The sequence below is a fragment of the Myotis myotis genome, unplaced genomic scaffold (assembly GCF_014108235.1).
Source record: "Myotis myotis isolate mMyoMyo1 unplaced genomic scaffold, mMyoMyo1.p scaffold_m19_p_1, whole genome shotgun sequence".
NCBI classification, from domain to species: Eukaryota; Metazoa; Chordata; class Mammalia; order Chiroptera; family Vespertilionidae; genus Myotis; species Myotis myotis.
Window position 1 is genome coordinate 93,715,801 of NW_023416313.1, and position 18,296 is coordinate 93,734,096.

Consider the following 18,296-nt stretch of genomic DNA (forward strand, 5'->3'; position numbering starts at 1 on the left):
CAAAGATTAAGAGGAACACAGAGACTTGAAGCAATGAGTGAGCTGAGTCAATGTTTTATTAAATGTTATTTTACAAACCGAATCTCATTGGTTTAAAAAAAAGAGACAATTTTTGTCCAATTCTTTTTGTCAAAGAAAATTAAAGAAAAAGTAACCCTTTCACTAGCCAACTATGAACCACTGTCTCATTTTATGGGATGGAAGAGAAGCGGAAGTACAGAATGGCTCACTGAGCCACCGAACTGACTCAGGAAATATGTTGGACTCTTCTGGACACTCTCGATTTCTCAACTCAACAAGTTCACAGGTTAAACATTCAAATTCCCTGGAGTGGTATTAACAGCACATTTCCAGGGAGCTAAATAATGGACGGTTTCAAATTAACCTACTGAGCCTACCATCTGGCCACACTTGGATGTTTTCCCTCTTTAAAGACCCTAAACGTAGCTGAAGAAATCTGAACAGTAGTGAGCTGGTGGCTCTATGGCCCATCCCCCTGGACACTGGCTCCCAACATCGGTATGAATGAGCATCTATCACGAGGAGGAGGTTTCACATACCTCCCACAGGGGCTGATGGGAAACACGAGCCCAAGGGCTCCCAATCCTAAAGCTGATCCAGAAAAAACCTACTCATAGGATCCAGACAACCTGATAACATTAAAAATATAATTTTGTCTGCATCATTACAGGGGCCAGCTGGACAGAGAAAGTAACAAAGAACTGGTATTATAGTTAAAAAAAAAAATGAAATAAAAAGGGAGCTCCAGCTGACATATTAGATGAAATGACATCTCTGAGCTGCCCCCTTGCCTGATTTCCTGATGTCTCCCTCTCCCTTCCCCAATTTCATATGAACCATAGCTCTTATTTAGGGCTAAACTCAGTTTCCATCTCAATTGTTCATACTCATGTTCATACTTGGAAACCTAATATGTGCCCAGTGGAGACTTAAACGGGGTGTCCAACCACATGAAGAAGGGGTTGGAGCAGGGGAAGAACACACCAGAGGCAAAGAATAATCAAACAGCCACTAATACAGGCCTGTATTTAGCTGTGGCAGGAGCAGTGGCAATGAAAAGAAGAGGATAAATTCAAGAATTATTTCGAAGAGAGAACTGAATGACTGTATGGGGAAGAGAGGAGAGTCAGAGATGGCATGACTCTCAAGATACCCCTGGGGTTTTCAAGGTCTGTGCTATGGACGGAATGTTTGTAGAAGCCTAATCCCCAATGTGATGGTATTTGGGGGTGGGACCTTTGGAAGGTGACTAGGTCATGAGGGTGGAGCCCTCATGAATGGGATGGTGCCGTTGTAAGAAGAGACACGAGAGAGAAACTGTTCTCTTTCTCCATCATGTGAGGACACAGCAAGAAGGCGGCCATCTGTAAACCAGGAGGAAAGCTTTCTCCAGTCATTGACTTGCCGGCTCCTCGATCTTGGACTTTCTAGCCTCCGGAACAGTGAGAAATAAATGTTTGTTGTCTACGCCCTCCAGTCCATAGTATTCGCTACAGCAGCTCAAACTGACTAAGACAGACTATCTGGACCAATGGGAGTTCTCCCTTCTTTGATCCTGTCAATACAACATACCTGTTGGAAAAAGATAACACCCTGAAAAGGGATGATTTGCAGATAATTTAATACAGAACTATTCACTAACTATTTCCACAAGGCGAATGGAAATCAACAAGGGAGGGTAAGCACCCCTGGGCCAATGACCATAAGAACACACTGCCCCACCTACGCCTGTTGGACAAAGGAGGGGGCAGTTAGCAGAACCTGTGACACAGCAGCTGTAGGCGAGGGCTGCCTGTGAAGCTGCAATCTGGACAGAGAAAGTGGCAGGTAATACACCTTTTAAAAAATTGAAATAAAAAGGAAGCCCCAACTAACATAGTAGATGAAATGACATCTCTGAGCTACCTCCCTGCCTGATTTCCTAATGTCTCCCTCTCCCTTCCTCAATTTCATACAGCCCTAGCTCTTTCTTAGGGCTACACTCAGCTTCCATCTCAATTGTTCACACTAGAGGAACACAGTTCTAGGGAAGACTGTGGTTCCCGACCTCTCTATTCTGCCATCTGATCTCCTGGCTTCTCCCATTGGTCAAACTCAATCAGTAGCCAGAGGGCAAGGGAGATGGTTACTCTTCTCAGGGCTCAGAGCAGGTAAAGCAAGTGGAGAGCAGATCTGGGGGGCAGACAGAGGCCTGCATAAAGCCTACCTTCTATTGATATCTGACTTTTAGTTATTGCTCAACCACGCTGTAAACTCCTTCACCATACCTAGCAGAGTGCTGGCACATTACTGCTGCCCAATAAAAACACATGGAACTCATTGTTAATTTTGAGTCACCAAATAGAAAGCTTAGATGTTTTACTTCTCTTTCCTTAGGCCCATGAAGCCAACAAAAGCTTAAATTCTAAAAAGTTAAATGTGACAATGGATCAAGTGAAAAGGATTTATAACATTAGTTAAAAATAATGGATGAGGCTCATTTTGTAAAATGGCCAAATGCACAGCATATAATGTACCATCTGTCTGAGAATCTCACAGATTTATTCTCCTAAACATCTGGCAGCTCATCTCCAGGCTCTGTATACTTACCAAACTCTGCCTGAGAGCAGGGCTGGCTTAGACTATTCTGGGAATATACACTACTATACAGAGCACCACATATGGCTCCCTTAAGCCTTCTGCAATAATGGTGAATAGAGTCTCTTTCCCAGTAAAGGATTTATTAAAATGCCGCCCACAGGAAGTTTTCAAAAATGCCAGTCTTTCATGAAAATCTATTGGGATCTGCTGGCCTGTCTTATGACTGCAGCATAGGAGGAGTTGAGGGTGAGACCATGATTATCAGGCCACATGCAATTAGACTGCAGCCGTGGGCAAACTACGGCCTGCGGGCCGGATACGGCCCGTTTGAAATGAATAAAACTATTGAAAAAAAGGACCGTACCCTTTTATGTAATGATGTTTACTTTGAATTTATATTAGTTCACACAAACACTACATCCATGCTTTTGTTCCGGCCCTCCAGTCCAGTTTAAGAACCCATTGTGGCCCTCGAGTCAAAAAGTTTGCCCACCCCTGAATTAGAGAGCTACTTGAACTTTTGCAGGGACTGCTAAGGTAAAGATATAAATACTCTACAACTTTGCACAACCACTGTGCTGTGGTCCTCTATGGGGTCTGCTTCACAAATGAAAGCATCTAATCACAAGTTCAATAATTATATTCCAGTGCCCATATTTGGGTCTAAGACAGACCACTTGTTAAGAAATGCAGGGCTGTAAAAATGATACTGTCATGAGGAACCACTGAGGACTGTTCTCTCAGGAAATGAATAAAGGTGCGATTGTTGAATACAGTGTAAATAATGTTCCCACCTCTTAGTCTTCAGTCATTTAACATTCAGAAAATTTATTTTTTATTGCCAGACACCATGTTATGTGATAGGAATACATCAAAGATGGACAATGCTATGAAGGAAAAGAGCTGTTAAAAGCAAACCCAGGTTGGGGCTGAGAAAAGGTTTCTCTAAGGAAATGAAATATGGGTTGAGAGCTGAAATATAGGTCTGAATGAATTGGGGGTGGGGGGCAGGTGATGAGAAAGGAGAACACGGGTACAAGGGCCATAGGGGAGAAGTAAGCCCAGGGCATTTGAGAGGTGAAAGGACAGTGTGGTTCAAGTGCAGAGACTGAGAGGTAAAAAGGCAGGATTTGAGGATGGGGATGGGAGGTAGGCAGATCCCTTAGGTCCTTGTTATCTATTTAAACACTTTTCTCTTTGCCTTCAAAGCAGTGGGAGCCACGGAAGGATTCTGAGCAGGGGAGCGATGTGGTCAGATTTGCGTTTTGAAAAGATCTTTGGCGGCTGTGGGGGGAATGGCTAGATGAGGAGCAAGAAAGGCTGTGAGTAGAACAGGTGGAGGCTACTACAGTCCGAGCAGCGAGAGAGGGTGGGAATCTGGGCCAGCATGGCAGCAAGAGCAGTGGCCAGCAGGAGAGTGAGTGGGGGGTAATTTGGGAGGCAGGAGAGATGGAGGGTGGAGAGTGACATGGCCCAGGGAAGGTGTCTGGTTTCTACAACTGGTGGACAGCAAAGGCCTGAGAACACCGAAGGGCCCGGATCTGTCGAGTAGATGATGATGAGTTAGGTTTTGTGATCAGGTCACCCCAATCCTGATCTCCAGGCCTGCAAGCAGAAAGCTGTCCGTCCGTTTAGCTTACCGGTTCAGTGCCTTTTTCTCTGGTGACGTAGAACTGCTCAGGAGTTAGCTTCTTTCGCCACTCACTCTTGGTGAGAGGTGGTGCATGCTTTGCAAGAGACCCTGTATTGTTAAATAAGATTTATTTTTTATTAAAACAAAAGGGCATAATCACCTTTTCTTCCTCGGCCTGTCTCCCAAAGGGCGCTATCACCCAGCAGAACAAGTCCGCCCCTTCCCCGCTCCCACTCCTTCATTCGCCAGGGACCAGAAAGCTCTGGTACAAAATGCTTTAATTGAGTCATTAGTTTAATAAGAAGTGAGTAATAAGTAGAGAGCCAGTTTCCTAGTCCCCCAGAGCACAGAAGTGAAAGAGGCAGCTGAAATATGAAATAATGCCAAATAGATTCTCCTCAGGTACCTAGGGGTAGAAATTGATCCTTCTTCCATTACTTATGTTCAAAGGAGAAGTTTCTGTCAGGATACATCTGGGAGTAGTTGAGTGATTGGAGAGAAAAGAACGTCGAGCTAGTGGATTATTAAACGCCTTTCCCTTGCGGGTTTATAAAGATATCTCTGACTTTGTTTGGCAAGGGAGGTCTTTATTAAAAAACCTTTTTGTGAGGAAAAAAAGACTGCTATAGCATATACTCCTGAAAGGGAAACTGAGACCCACCATAATCTATTCTGATGCTTCATGGTTTTTGTTCACATTTTGTTCTTTCTACTCTCTCTGGCTTCTATCTTACTACTTCTATCCCTATGGAAATACAGCTCATTAACACGTAATTTTTCAGGAACCCAGCTCTTGGGAAGCAAAGCAAAATGTATTTATGTGGCAATAATTACTGGTCAGTGGCTTTTAGAGTTATCAGGCAGGACGCCAAGTAATAAATGCAGAAGGAATGATAAAAACGTTTAAGTCACCATTTTTACAATCACTAAAATAATCACTGATTCAAGTAAGAATCATCAGGGGATTCCAAACTCCCTAGGTAAAAGACTGTTGAAGAATGGAATAGTCAAAGATTTTCAAAATATGATGTCAAATATTAATTACTAGGAAGAAAATATTCCTTGACAATGGAAAAATAAAGAAGTCACCACCTTAACCAAGTAAGCAAAGTTAGCATCAGCAACAGTAGGGCAAGCTGACATAATATGCCTTGTGTGTGATGTACTAGGGACACATCACCGCCCCCCCCCCCCCACAACTCCCTCTCCCCGCTACTGAACTGAATCTGTTCTCAGACGGCTCACTGAGGACTTTTAAGTAAAAGAAGTGTCCCCAGGAACACTTCATCCCTATCTCCTTTACTTCTCGATAATACTGACACTTGATATTCTCTCTTTTGGGGTATATTCTATTCCTTTGGCTTCCATGACACCAAATTCTCTTGAGCATCCGATTACTCCCTTTCAGTATCTTTACTCAACTCCCCTTCCTCTAGCCATCCCTGGTACCTTGGTGTGCTTCAGAGGAATCTATCCGTCCTAGGCTTTCTTCTATCATCCCTCCACACCTGCCTCCTGGGTGGTTTCATCCATCTGGTAGCTTCAAGACCCACCTACATCATGAGACTCCCAAATATATTTTCCTCCCCATCCTCAATCTCTCTGCTGAGCTCCAGATCCATATACAGGGGAGGTCAAAAGTAGGCTTACAGTTGTAGGTGACATTTTTTTGTTAATAAAGCTATTATAATAATCATAATCTGCATGTCTTTTTCCATTTGAACTGTAAACCTACTTTTGCCAACCCTGTATAATCGACACTTGGATATCTCTACTAGGATGTCCCATCTCAAACAACATGCACAAAAGGCCTTTATGTATCTCCCCCACCCCAACCCAAATCTGCTCCCCTTCTCACATGTTCTAGTTCATCCACCCCATGATTTAAATCAGAAAGCCAGGCCATGATCCATGATTCTTCCCTTTTGTTTGCACCAAGCCCTGTTGGTCCTACTTCCTAAGTAACTCTAGATCTGTTCATTCTCACTTTCCTGCTGCCACCTTGCATCAGGCCACCATTCTCTCCAGCACAGATTATTACAAAAGTCTCATTCGTATGCCCTTGCCTATCCTAACCACTTCCTTTTTCTCACTGCCCCAATCTGTTCAATGCAACATAATATACTCAAGTTAAATTCCAAACCCATTCATGTGACTTCAAGGCCCTGTGTGATTTGGCCCTAGTTACCACCTTCAACTCCTCCCTTCCACTATGCTCCAGTTCTTCTCAACTGCAGTCCTCTGAGTCCCCAGAACTTGTCATGGTTTGCCCAGCTTTTCACTTGTTGTTAAGATGGAGTGAAAACTTCCCAGATCCTTACATTCTGGTCCAGAAACTGGAGACCTTCAATCTCTGGTCTCAGTTTATATGTTAATTCTCCAGGAGACCCTCCCTGAACACCGCCACTCCTTCCCCAAGTCTAGGCTGCAAGATCCTCCTCCGTGTTCTTCCTTTATGGACTATTTAATCACCATGATGGGAAGCTAATTTGTCTGGGTGTCTATAAAGTCTACCGAGTCTATAAAGCAGTAAGATAGAAGCCAGACTAGAAGCTGAACATCTGAAAGAATTGTCTTTGTTCAATGTGTCCCTAGTATATACTGTAGTGCTTTGGCATTTAATATTCATTTCTTCATTCATTCAGTCAACAATTATTTATAGAACACCTACTGTATGCCAGATACTATTCTAAATGTTAGGGATTTAGGGGTAAAGAAAACAGATAAGAATCACTGCCATTAGGGAGTAGAGGTAAAATTAACTAAATAAGTAAGGGACATAGACCTTTAGGTGATTTTTCAAAAATCACAAAGGCAAGCAAAGAGTGAGGATGTGTGTATACGTTTATTTATGTGTGTATATATATGTGCACATGTACACACACACACACACACACACACACACACACACACAATTTCCAATAGAGTAGTCAGAGAAGGCCTAATTAAGAAGATGACTTAAAGGAAATGAACAAACATGCCTTGGGAATATGTACAAGAAGAACACTGTAGGCAAGAGGAAAAACAGGTGGGGTGGGCCTGGCATGCCGGATGAACAGCAAGGAGACCAGAGGCACTGGAGTGGAGTGAGCAAGGGAAGGTTAGTGGAAATGAGAACAGAAAGGCAATAAAGCCAGATCAGTTAGGGCCTTGAAGGCTACTGTAAAGACATTGGCTTTTATTGTGAGTAAGTTTGGAAGTCACTGGAAGGTTAGCAGAGGCATAACATGACCTAACATTTAAAAAGGATTAGTGGCTGGCATATATTAAAAAAAAAAATGAAGCAGGGCAAAGGCTGAAGCTGGGAAATCAGTATGAAGGTAACGAATGATCTGGCTGAGAGATGGAAGAGACTGGGATCAGGGTGGGAGCAGTAGTGCTTGGAGTGGTCAGACACTAGAAGCATTCTGGGCAGAGCAGGAAGATGTGCTGATGGGTCAGACAGGGAGTATGAGAAGAAGAAAAGCGTCACAGGTCACTACTCCAAGGCTTTGGTCGTGCACTGGACAACGGGGAAGACTACAGAAGAAGCAGGTGTGGAAGCTTGGTGTTAGATGTAAGTTTAACAATGTCAATTAGATATTCAAATGGAGAGGTCAGGTAGGCAGCTGGATATATATGGATTTAGAGCTCAGGGAGAGGCTCAAGGTAGAGATGTACATTTGGAACTCCTCAGCATTAAGATGTATTTAAAGCCCCAAGTCAATGAGTATAGAAGAATAGAGAGGCCCAAGGGCTTAAAACTCTGAGGCACTCCAAACATGCAGGCTGAGGATATGGGGAGGAATGGACAGAGATGGAACGGAATTGAGAGATATGTGGTGTCCTGGGCACTAAGTATTTTAAGAAAAATGGCATAATCTACTGTTTTGAAAGATCAAGAAAGAGATGAATGATAATTGACCACTGAGTTTAGCAATGTGGAGATCACTGGTGATGTGAAAAAGAGGAGTGTAGGTGAATCTGATTGGAATAGATTGAATAAAAGAAAAGAAAGAGGGAAAGGAAGATTGTGTCTGGGGGAAGCTGGAAGGGAAAGTCAGGTCAAAAGTATACTTTAATATGAGAAAATTACAGTATTCTAGTATGTTGATGGGACTAATTCCGTCAAGATGATAAATTGATGATTTAGGAAAGAAAGGGGATAATTGTGGAGTTATTTTTTAAGTACACCAAATATGGAAAACAATTAAATTGAGAAAAATTTACTAACTACATAAGCTTTAGATAACTATTCAAGATAATAATATGGGAGTTTTATAAAGCACTGCAAGCTTAACTACCAACAGAATGGTTGAAACATTTTAAAATCATTGTAGGCTGGGTTATCAGGTAGAGTTGTTTTGTTACTATTTTAAGAGCAAATAGGATGAGAACTAGTTTTAATGGATGTGAATTATTTGCTTACGCATAGGGAAAATAAAAGGCATTCCATTTTAGACTACTTAAGAGACTGGTAGATGTATGGGTATAACTACATTTTATAAGCCTTCATCCAAGGGCAAAATGCTAAGAGATGACCAATGTGCCAATATGTCAGAGTGATCTAAGCTGGGACGTATCACACAAAGGCCACCCCAAAAGGTGAAAAATTGTAAAGAGTTAAAACAGGCTTTGCTAGTGAGAATGGACTGTCTTGATTTCTGCTTCCAGAGCAGTGGTTCTCAACCTTCCTAATGCCACGACCCTTTAATACAGTTCCTCATGTTGTGGTGACCCCCTACCATAAAATTATTTTTGTTGCTACTTCATAACTGTAATTTTGCTACTGTTATGAATCGTAATATAAATATCTGATATGCAGGATGTATTTTCATTGTTACAAATTGAACATAATTAAAGCATAGTGATTAATCACAAAAACAATATGTAGTTATATATGTGTTTTCCGATGGTCTTAGGCAACCCCTGTGAAAGGGTCATTTGACCCCAAAGGGGTCTCGACCCACAGGTTGAGAACCACTGTTCTAGAGCATAAACTCTGGTCTAGAAAGGAATTTATGAAATCTGAACCATGGCTATCACTGACATCCACCAAGAAAAGGGGCAACAGAGCACCTTGATGAAAGCTCTCCTTTCCCTTCAAATACCTGTCCTGCCATGCCACTCCACATGTATTCTTGGCTCTGGCAAAGATCTTGCATTATTTCTATGGATAGCTAAGTAGAGGATCAACTTTTGGTATTAAGGTTGGGGGATTTATAGTCTGTAAAGCTGCCATTATCTTCCTATGTCTTTTTGGGGAGGGAGTGGAATGGGATTGGAGGAAAACCCAGAGGTGACACGCGAACTCAATGTTTTGGCTGATTTTTCTTTGTTAAATGGCATTTAAATATATAAAATAAATATCAAAAATATAAATCTTTGTTTTACTATGGCTGCAAATATCAAAAAATTTCTATATGTGACACGGCACCAGAGTTAAGTTAGGGTTTTTCAAAATGCTGACACGCCGAGCTCAAAAGGTTCGCCATCACTGCCTTAGTGTCTTTCAGCCTGCAGTTAAATTTAACAGTTAACATTGGAAAGTGGGAATTCATGAAGGGCCAGGTTCAGTGGGATTCCCATGCTTCAGCTTTGAACCTAAGGCATGAATCCTGTTTGAGCTCCCAGCTCCCTCTCCCCTAGCTCCATATTTTACTTCACCTGTTACAGAGTGCCTACCTGCTTTCAGACACTCACCTTCTTCCTCTGCCCTAATTGTTTTTAGTTTACAATGTATATACAAATTCTTAAACAAAATAATTACTCCTTCCTCTAATACAGCAAGAAACCACACTTTTCATGGCTCTTCTAATCCTTATCTATATGTGCCTTTTACGCTATTATTGTGTGGGAAAGGTTTCATTGATGGGTATCAATGTTCAGACTAGTTGAGGAGGCACAAATTCAAGCACCAATTACACAACGTTTTGTTGCCAATCTGCCAGTGTGGATGACTGTTTCAAGGGGAAATAGACTCTGCCTTGATAGCCAAATGGCAAATGGTCAGTTGAGTGCTCTCAGAGCAGGATATAGGTGGTCTGCATCCCTTGCAGCGGTTTAAGCCGGGTGTTATGAACTGAATGGTGCAACCCCCCTTACCCCCAAACACACTTCATATGTCCCAATCCTCAGTATCTCAGAATGTAATCGTATTTAGAGATAGGACTTTTAAAGAGATGATTATGTTAAAATGAGGCCATTAGGATGGGCCCTAAACCAAGCGTGCCCACACACACACACACACACATACACACACACAAAACCCTCTGCAAAGGAAGGAGACAGGCCTCAGGGGAAACCAACCCTGCTCCACACTTTGATCTTGGACTTGCAGCCTCTAGAACTGTTAGGAAATACATTTCTGTTGTTTCAGCAACTGACTATGGTATTTTGTTATGGCAGCCTGAGCAGAGTAATACACTATGCTTTAGGAAATGACTAAAGTTTGAAAAAAAAAAAAACTGCATTATGAGTAAAATCTGTGCTATTTTACCAAGCAGCAATTTAGGTGCATGGACAGACAACACACAGCAAGGTCTCACTTGGGAATAAGTTAAGCTTTGTGGCCACCAGTGATGAGAGAAGTGCAGGTGTTTTCTGTCCTCGGTCCACATCACCTGCACCTCGTGTGGTTCCTTTAGGACCTACATGTCTTTCAGATTCCCTTGTTATTTTCACTGCCAAAAAGTTAGGGCTGTTGCTGCTATTGGATTCGATGGCTACATAGCTCTGCCTTGAACTATGCTTTGGTAAATTCAAATTCCCTTGGGTTCCTTTCTCTCTCTGTGCTGTGTGATTTGCACAGGCTAGATTTCTTGTTGGCAATATGTTCCATAAGGGGTCCTTGACTTTCTCGTCTTTAAGCAAACACACTCTTGCTCATATGGTTGGTTACCCACTGGTTACCTCCTTCGGGGTTTTGCTAACCTTTCTGGCCACAGGTGCTACACTGCCAATTGTTACACATGAGCCAGCCTCATTTCAATAACTACTTGTTGAAACTAAAAGAACTTATTAGGAACTGGGGTAAAAACCAGTCTAATCTGTAGACTTAATCTTCTCTCCCACCACAGTGACTGGACCATGTTAAACTTTGGCTCAGGTGGTCTCCTAGCAGAGTATCTCTAGGAAGAACGCTTTCCTGAAACAACAGATTGTTTTCTCCAAATACTTCTAACTTTCCTCTTCCATTTGCTCTTTCTCAATCTGGATGACAAAATTACAAGAGCCTAACCTTTTGTTTATCAGAAGTCCTCTGGAGAACAGTCCCCTGTCACTTTCAATGTCTTCTCATTTCTCTTTCCCTCTAGCCATCTTCCAGTCCACAACATAGGTTAAATGTGGACTATACTTTTATCTTCCCATTTTGTCTTTCCCATTTACTAATTAAGCATAACTACCATTGATTGTGTGCTTATTAAGTGCCAATTATTGTGATAAAGCATTTTAAATTATTTTTGCCCATTTGTTCTGGGCAAAACCCTATTGTCATTATCCATATTTTATAGAATAACAGGTTTAAGCTTACCAAGTTCAAGATGTGCCCAAAGACACAGCCAGTAAGGAATACTGTCCACACCGAAGCCCTTTATTACCTGTTAATCATTTTTAATGGGTGCTTCATAGTTTGCTGAACTTTCATGGCTTATGTAAGCATTCCTTAACTGGTGGGCATTTAGGTTATAGCCAGTTTCTGGTTCTTAAAAGTAGTGCTCTTAAAACATCTTTGCGCATATAGCTTCGTCCTCTAGAATAACTTCCTTAGGATAAACGCCTGGGGGGGGGGGGGGATTGTCTGATAAGTTTCACAGTTCTAGTTACCCACTGGTGTCTGGCCAAATTTTAATGTTGCTGAAGAACTTCAGATCCAAAGGCAATTTATTGGGCTGTTTCCGACAGCACCAATTACATTCATAAAGGGCACGTTTCTGCTGAAACCACCAGCCCACAGAGGGAAGTAAGGAGAGCTCTAGCCTACAATTATGACGTTTCCATCACCGGTGGTTCTCAGCAAACCAGTGGTTGGCCCACAGCAGGCAGGCAACAAATATCGTCAGATTGGCTAATTATAGGCACTAATGGGGTTCTGAAGGCCATAACCGGAAGTCATGTTGGATCAGCTACTATTCCATAACACTCCATTTTGAAAACTTCCAGGAATAAAGAGTTCCAAGTGACGGGGGACATTTTCAGCGGCGTTAGGTATCTCTAAATGTCTTCAATGGACACAGAACAGAAGTGGATTCAGAGATGGCCGGGAGGCCAACCCTCCGGGGCCACTAAAAGACTGGAAACAGATCTGAAATACAGGGGACTCCGTACTGAAGAGTGAAATGCAAAGACGCCCCGATGAGACAGCGGCGCCAGAGGCATTCTGCAAAAAACATACACACATTCCCCGGGTCCGCCTCAGCCCCTGACCAACCATGCCTCTCAGTTTAGGGGGGACGGGTCAGTGGCCGCTGTTTCCCTGGGTCCTGAAACGTACCCAGAAGCAGAGCAGGGCAGGGAGCCCCTTCCCAGGACCCGGGGTCTGAAGTGCCCGCTCCCAGACGCGCGCCCAGCAGGGGACGCGGGGCCGGTGTCCGACCCGGGGGCGCCGCACGGGAGCGCGCCGTCACCACCGCGGCTCCAGCCGCAGCCACGACGAGCGTCAGGGGCTCCTGGGCCCGAGATGTGGCGCAAAAGAAAGGGGCGTGTGTGCGCGTCCTGGGCGAGGATCGATAGTACAGATTCTATACCTTTCCGCCGTTCTCAGGGCCTCCCCGGCCGCCCCTCCACTTGACGGCCAGGGTCCTCGCCGGCTCCGGAGCCAGCGCCCAGGCACCCAGGCAGCGGCGAGTGAAACCGAGAGCCCGAAAGACGGGGGGCGGAGCGGGGCCCGCGAGGCCCGCGTCCTACCTGCGTCCCCGTGTCCCGCCCTGGCGCCGAGGACCAGGCTACCAGGTCGGCCTCCCGCAGCCCGAGGAGGCGCCTCTCGGAAGAGCAGCCGCAGCCTGCGGAGGAGGAGCGCCATGACGCCGGCCGCAGTCCCGCCCCGCGCGCCGCCTCGCCCTGCGTCCCCGCCTCCCGCCCCGCGCTCCACCCTCCCGCGTCCCTCCTCTTCCCCCTCCGGCTGCTGCCCCTACCCACCTTCCCGCGGCTCTCCCTGCACCCCACCCTCTTGCCCTCCCGACTGCCCCCTCCCCTTCTCCCAGCCTCTCCTTCGGGCCCCTGCCCCCGCCTGCTCCCCGCCTGGCCCTGCCCCAACCACCCGTGCCCACTCCGCTCTTCCCCAATCCAACTGGTCTTTGTGCGTTTTCCAGAATTCTGGATAAAGGGAACTATAGATTGGTTTGCATTTTTTTTTTTTTTTTTTAGTTGACTATAAGTGAAATCATAGGAAATGTACTTGATTTTGGCTCACTTCTTTCAGCATAAATATTTCAACACATTCGTGTTTTTTGAGTGTAAGTTATTCATCCCTTGTTAGTACTAAGTAATACTCCATTTATGAATATCCCATGAATATCCCAATACCACAATGTATTTATCTAGTCACATGTTGGTAGGCATGTACAATGTTTCCAATTTTTCCTCATTGGAAATAAAGCTGCTAGGAACATTCCTGTACACATCTATGTACAGATATGTGCTTTTCTCAGGTAAATAACTGGAAATGGAATGGCTAGGTCATAGGTAAGTGTAACTTTTTAAGAAATTACAAAAATGTTTTCCAAAATGGTCATTTCCTTTTACATTTCCACCAGCAGGTGTGAGAGTTCCAGTTCCTCTGCATCCTTGTCAACACTCGAATAGCCCGACTTTTTAATTGTAGCCTTTCTAATTAGTGTGTAGTGGTATCTCATCGTGGTTTTGTTTTGCATTCTCTAAAGATGTGGACATCTTTTTCATGTGCTTATCTACAGTGGATATCTTTTCTTTGGCGAAGCATCTGTTCAAAACTTTTGTCCGTTTATTATTGGGCTGTTTCTTATTATTGAGTTCTTTATATATTCTGGATACAAATCCTTTATCAAATATATGCTTTACAAAGGTTTCCCCCAAACAGACTTTGGCTTAGTTTTTCTATCTCCTAATAGTGTCTTAGGAAGAGCAGAACTTTTTAATTTTGATGAAGTCCAGTGTATTTTTTTTTCCTCTTTCATAGGTCATGCTTTTTTGGTATCATATTTAAGAAATTGTTCTCTAACTCAACTTTTTTTCCTATATTTTATTCTAAGTTTTCTAGGGTTTTTTTTTTTTTTGGTTTGTTTGTTTTAGTTTTGTATTTAGGTCTACGGTCCATTTTGAGTAAATTTTGTATATACCAAAATTTTTTATTTTTTTCTCTCGTTTTGTTGTTTTTGCATATGGATAGCCAGTTGTTCCCAAACCATTTGTTGAAAAGACTACCCTTTCTCCGCTTAACTGTCTTTGAATATTTATCAAAAATCAGTTTTTCATCCATGTGTGGGTCTATTTCTGGATGTTCTACTCCGTTCTGTTTATCGGTTTGTCTATCTTTACATCAGTACCATAATGTTCTGATTGCCACACTTGGAATCAGCTAGTGTCAGTGCTGAATTTTTCTGTTATTTCCCAAGGTTGTTTTGGTTACATTAGGTATTTTGTATCTCAACATAAATTTCAGATTCAGCTCAATTTCTACAATTTTGATTGGGATCGCATTGGCTCTTTCCATAAATTAGGGGAAGATTGATATCATAATAATATTGAATCTTCTGACCCATATATAAGATATGCCTCTCTCGCCGAAACCGGTTTGGCTCAGTGGATAGAGCATCGGCCTGCGGACTGAAGGGTCCCGGGTTCGATTCTGGTCAGGGGCATGTACCTGGGTTGTGGGCACATCCCCAGTGGGAGATGTGCAGGAGGCAGCTGATCGATGTTTCTCTCTCGATGTTTCTCTCTCATCGATGTTTCTAACTCTCTATCTCTCTCCCTTCCTCTCTGTAAAAAATCAATAAAATATATATATATATATATATAAAAGATATGCCTCTCAATTTATTTAGGTCTTCTTTAATTTTTCTCAACAGCATTTTACAATTTTTTGGTGTATAGGCTTTACACATCTTTTGACAGATTTATCCTGAAGTATTTCATATTTTTGATACTATTGTGTTTTTTTTTATTTCTGGTTATTTCTATATGATTGTGTCTTGATCTTGTATTCTTCAGCTTTGCTAAACTAATTATTTCTAGTAATATTTTTATAGATTTTATCACATTTTCTACATAAACAACCATGTCATCTGTGTTCAGTCTCTCACATTAAGTATGAAATTAGCTATAGACTTTTTGTAGATACTCTGTCAGAGCAAGGAAATTCCCATGTATTTGCTTTTACTGCAGCAATTAAGATAATCATATGTTTTCTTTCTTTTTTTTAGTGGTTTATTTTCAGATGTTAAACCAATTTAGTATTCCTGTCATAAACCCAACTTTATCTGCTTTTTTATCAATTTTATATATTGTAGGATTTCATGGATTAAAAGTTTATGTAGAGTTTTTGTGTCTATGATCATTAGAGAGAGTTTTGTTGTTTTTTTTTTGTTTGGTTGGTTTTGTATCTGAGAAATAAAGAAACCGATTCAGATCCAGGGAAGTTAAGTAGCATGTCCTGACTTTTTAATCGTAGCCTTTCTAATAGTGAGTGGTATCTCATTGTGGTTTTGTTTTGCATTCTCTAATGATGTGGACATCTTTTTCATATGCTTATCTACAGTGTATATCTTTTCTTAAACCAATTTAGTATTCCTGTCATAAACCCAACTTTATCTGCTTTATTATCAATTTTATATGTTGTAGGATTTCATTGATTAAAAGTTTGTGTAGAGTTTTTGTGTCTATGATCATTAGAGATAGTTTTTTTTGTTTGGTTTCTATATGCTACTAGTTAGTGGAAGAGTGTGTAAAGTCACTCTAAAGTTTAGAATTTAGAAACTGTAAAGGAATAGCAAAAGTTAACCTACCCATCTTCATTCCCCAATCACAAAGTTAAGCAATGAATTTGGCCCGGTCGATGTGGCTTAGTGGTTGAGCATCAACCTATATGAACCAGGAGGTCACAGTTCAATTCCTGGCCAGGCCACCTGCCTGGGTTGTGGGCTCAATCCCCAGTAGGGGGTGGGTAGGAGGCAGCCAATCAGTGATTCTCATTCTTGATATTTCTCTCTCTCCTCTCCTTTCTTCTCTCTGAAATCTATTTTTAAAAAATGAATTTAACTTGTGTCAGTGAAAAACATGGTATCTGCTCTAAGACCCAGTTCAGGATAGCTTCCATTTAAAAGATGCATGACCTTGATTAAGTATTCCGTCTGTCTCGGCTTCAGTTTCCTTATCCCTAAAATTGGGTTATTATGAGGCTAAGAGACAGTCTATATTTTAAAACCTAGCAAACCTTCTAGACATATTGGTTTTGATGAATGTTACTTGTTTTTTGTGAAGATGTAATTAGGAAGACAGTGATGGGTAAGCAGAATTGATAAACAAACCATGCCTGCATTTCTGTCATCCCACACTTTCAGAAAGACATTCCAAACACAGAGGGAGTGCCTTCCTCCCTACTGCTGTTCTCCCTCAAACCTGCTATGAGAACTCTTGCCTTATCTGCTCAGACCCTTTCTGGTCTTGAAATGCCCCCTTTGCCCTCCACCATTCGTCTAAATCCAATTTAACCATTAAGACCATGCACTCATCTCTAATTAGCTCTATAGTCTCAGCCTGAACAAAACACGACTTTATGTTTTACCTTCCACTTAATAACACTGAATGGAAGAGACTGTACTAGTTTCCTGTCCAATATTCATTCTCCTCTTGTCATTTACAGTCTTTATTTGATTGAGGGTAGCAATGTGCCTAACTAGAATGCTACACCCACCAGCTAGCTCCCTTGTGCCTAGTGCTGGTCATTTCACACCGTCTGGGCAATGGTAGAAGCAGGGGTCTCCAGAAGGCTTGCAGGGCATAAAGAGGACCTGACTCGATTAGCACGGCCTTTTGCTCTTCTTTTTTCCTTATGCTGGAAAGTAGTCATGGTGGCTGGTCGACTAACAATCTTCCGGTACGTGCGATGGTGAGACCCACACTCTGATATTAAAGAAGTAGATGTCAGGAAGGGGCCTGGGTCCCTGGTGACACTGTGGAGCCAATATAACGGCCCTGGGTTGCCTACCTTCACATTTCCCATACCTGAGAGACAAGTCCAGATTTTCTTTAAACCACTGCTATTTGGATTTCCTGTTTCACTGTAGGTCTGGTGCCCTGAATTTGATTGCCAGATCTCCTGAAAAGGCAAGATTCTGTAACTTTACCTCTTTGTGTAGCTTTTCTTACAGACTGTAAGTGCACAAGAAACTGCTGTCCTGTGCATTGTAGGGTGTTTAGCAGCATTCTGAGCTTTACCCACTAGATGCCACTCGCATCCCCCTCCAGTTGTGACATTGCCAAATATCTCTTTGGAGCAGAATCACCTTTGGTTGAGAACCACAGATAGCATACATATAACTGTATCCTAAAACAGTTTAAACTATTGTTTAGTGCGTTTTAAAATCTCACACAAGGGGCATCATAGTGTTGGTATTCTTTTACAACTTGATTTTTATCATTCAGTATTTTACTTTTTAAAGATTCATTGAGATAGACAGAAAGCTATAGATCTAGTTCATTAATTTTAACTGCTGTATAGAGTGTGTTATATCAATAAACAGGAGGAAATCCATTATTCTACCTGGAGATAGTAAGATGTTTTCATTCTTCAGCTATTACAAAATCATGCTGCCATTCTACCAACAAACAACTTTGTACCAACTTCCTTGTTCGTGCAAGATTTCTCTAGAGTAGACATCTAGAGAGTGGCTGGATCAAGGCCTTCCCCCATTGCTCTTCAAAGTGGTGGCATGAACAAGGTTTATGACTCTGTTTCTCCACATCTTCACCAATATTTAATGTTACAAGACTCACTGTTTTTTTGCCAATATGATGAGTGCAAAATGAAGTTTCACTTAATTTTAATTTTTCTGGCTGGTAATGGGATTGAGAATCTTTTCAGGTATTTATTAACCTCTAAGGT

The 18,296-nt window shown here is 42.2% G+C and overlaps 1 protein-coding gene across 2 annotated transcripts in view; it reads right to left on the reverse strand.

Moving 5' to 3' along the window:
* Nucleotides 1–13,260, reverse strand: part of MSRB2 (methionine sulfoxide reductase B2) — a 28,277-nt gene extending 15,017 nt beyond the window's left edge. For both annotated transcript variants that reach the window (XM_036345073.1, XM_036345065.1), the window contains exons 1-2: nt 13,121–13,260; nt 4,242–4,342 (exon numbers count right to left, since the gene is read on the reverse strand). In XM_036345073.1, coding sequence (XP_036200966.1) covers nt 4,242–4,342; nt 13,121–13,235 — 216 coding nt within the window. In that variant the 5' untranslated portion in view covers nt 13,236–13,260. The remainder of the gene's footprint in view (nt 1–4,241; nt 4,343–13,120) is intronic.
* Between the last annotated feature and the right edge of the window lie 5,036 nt (nt 13,261–18,296).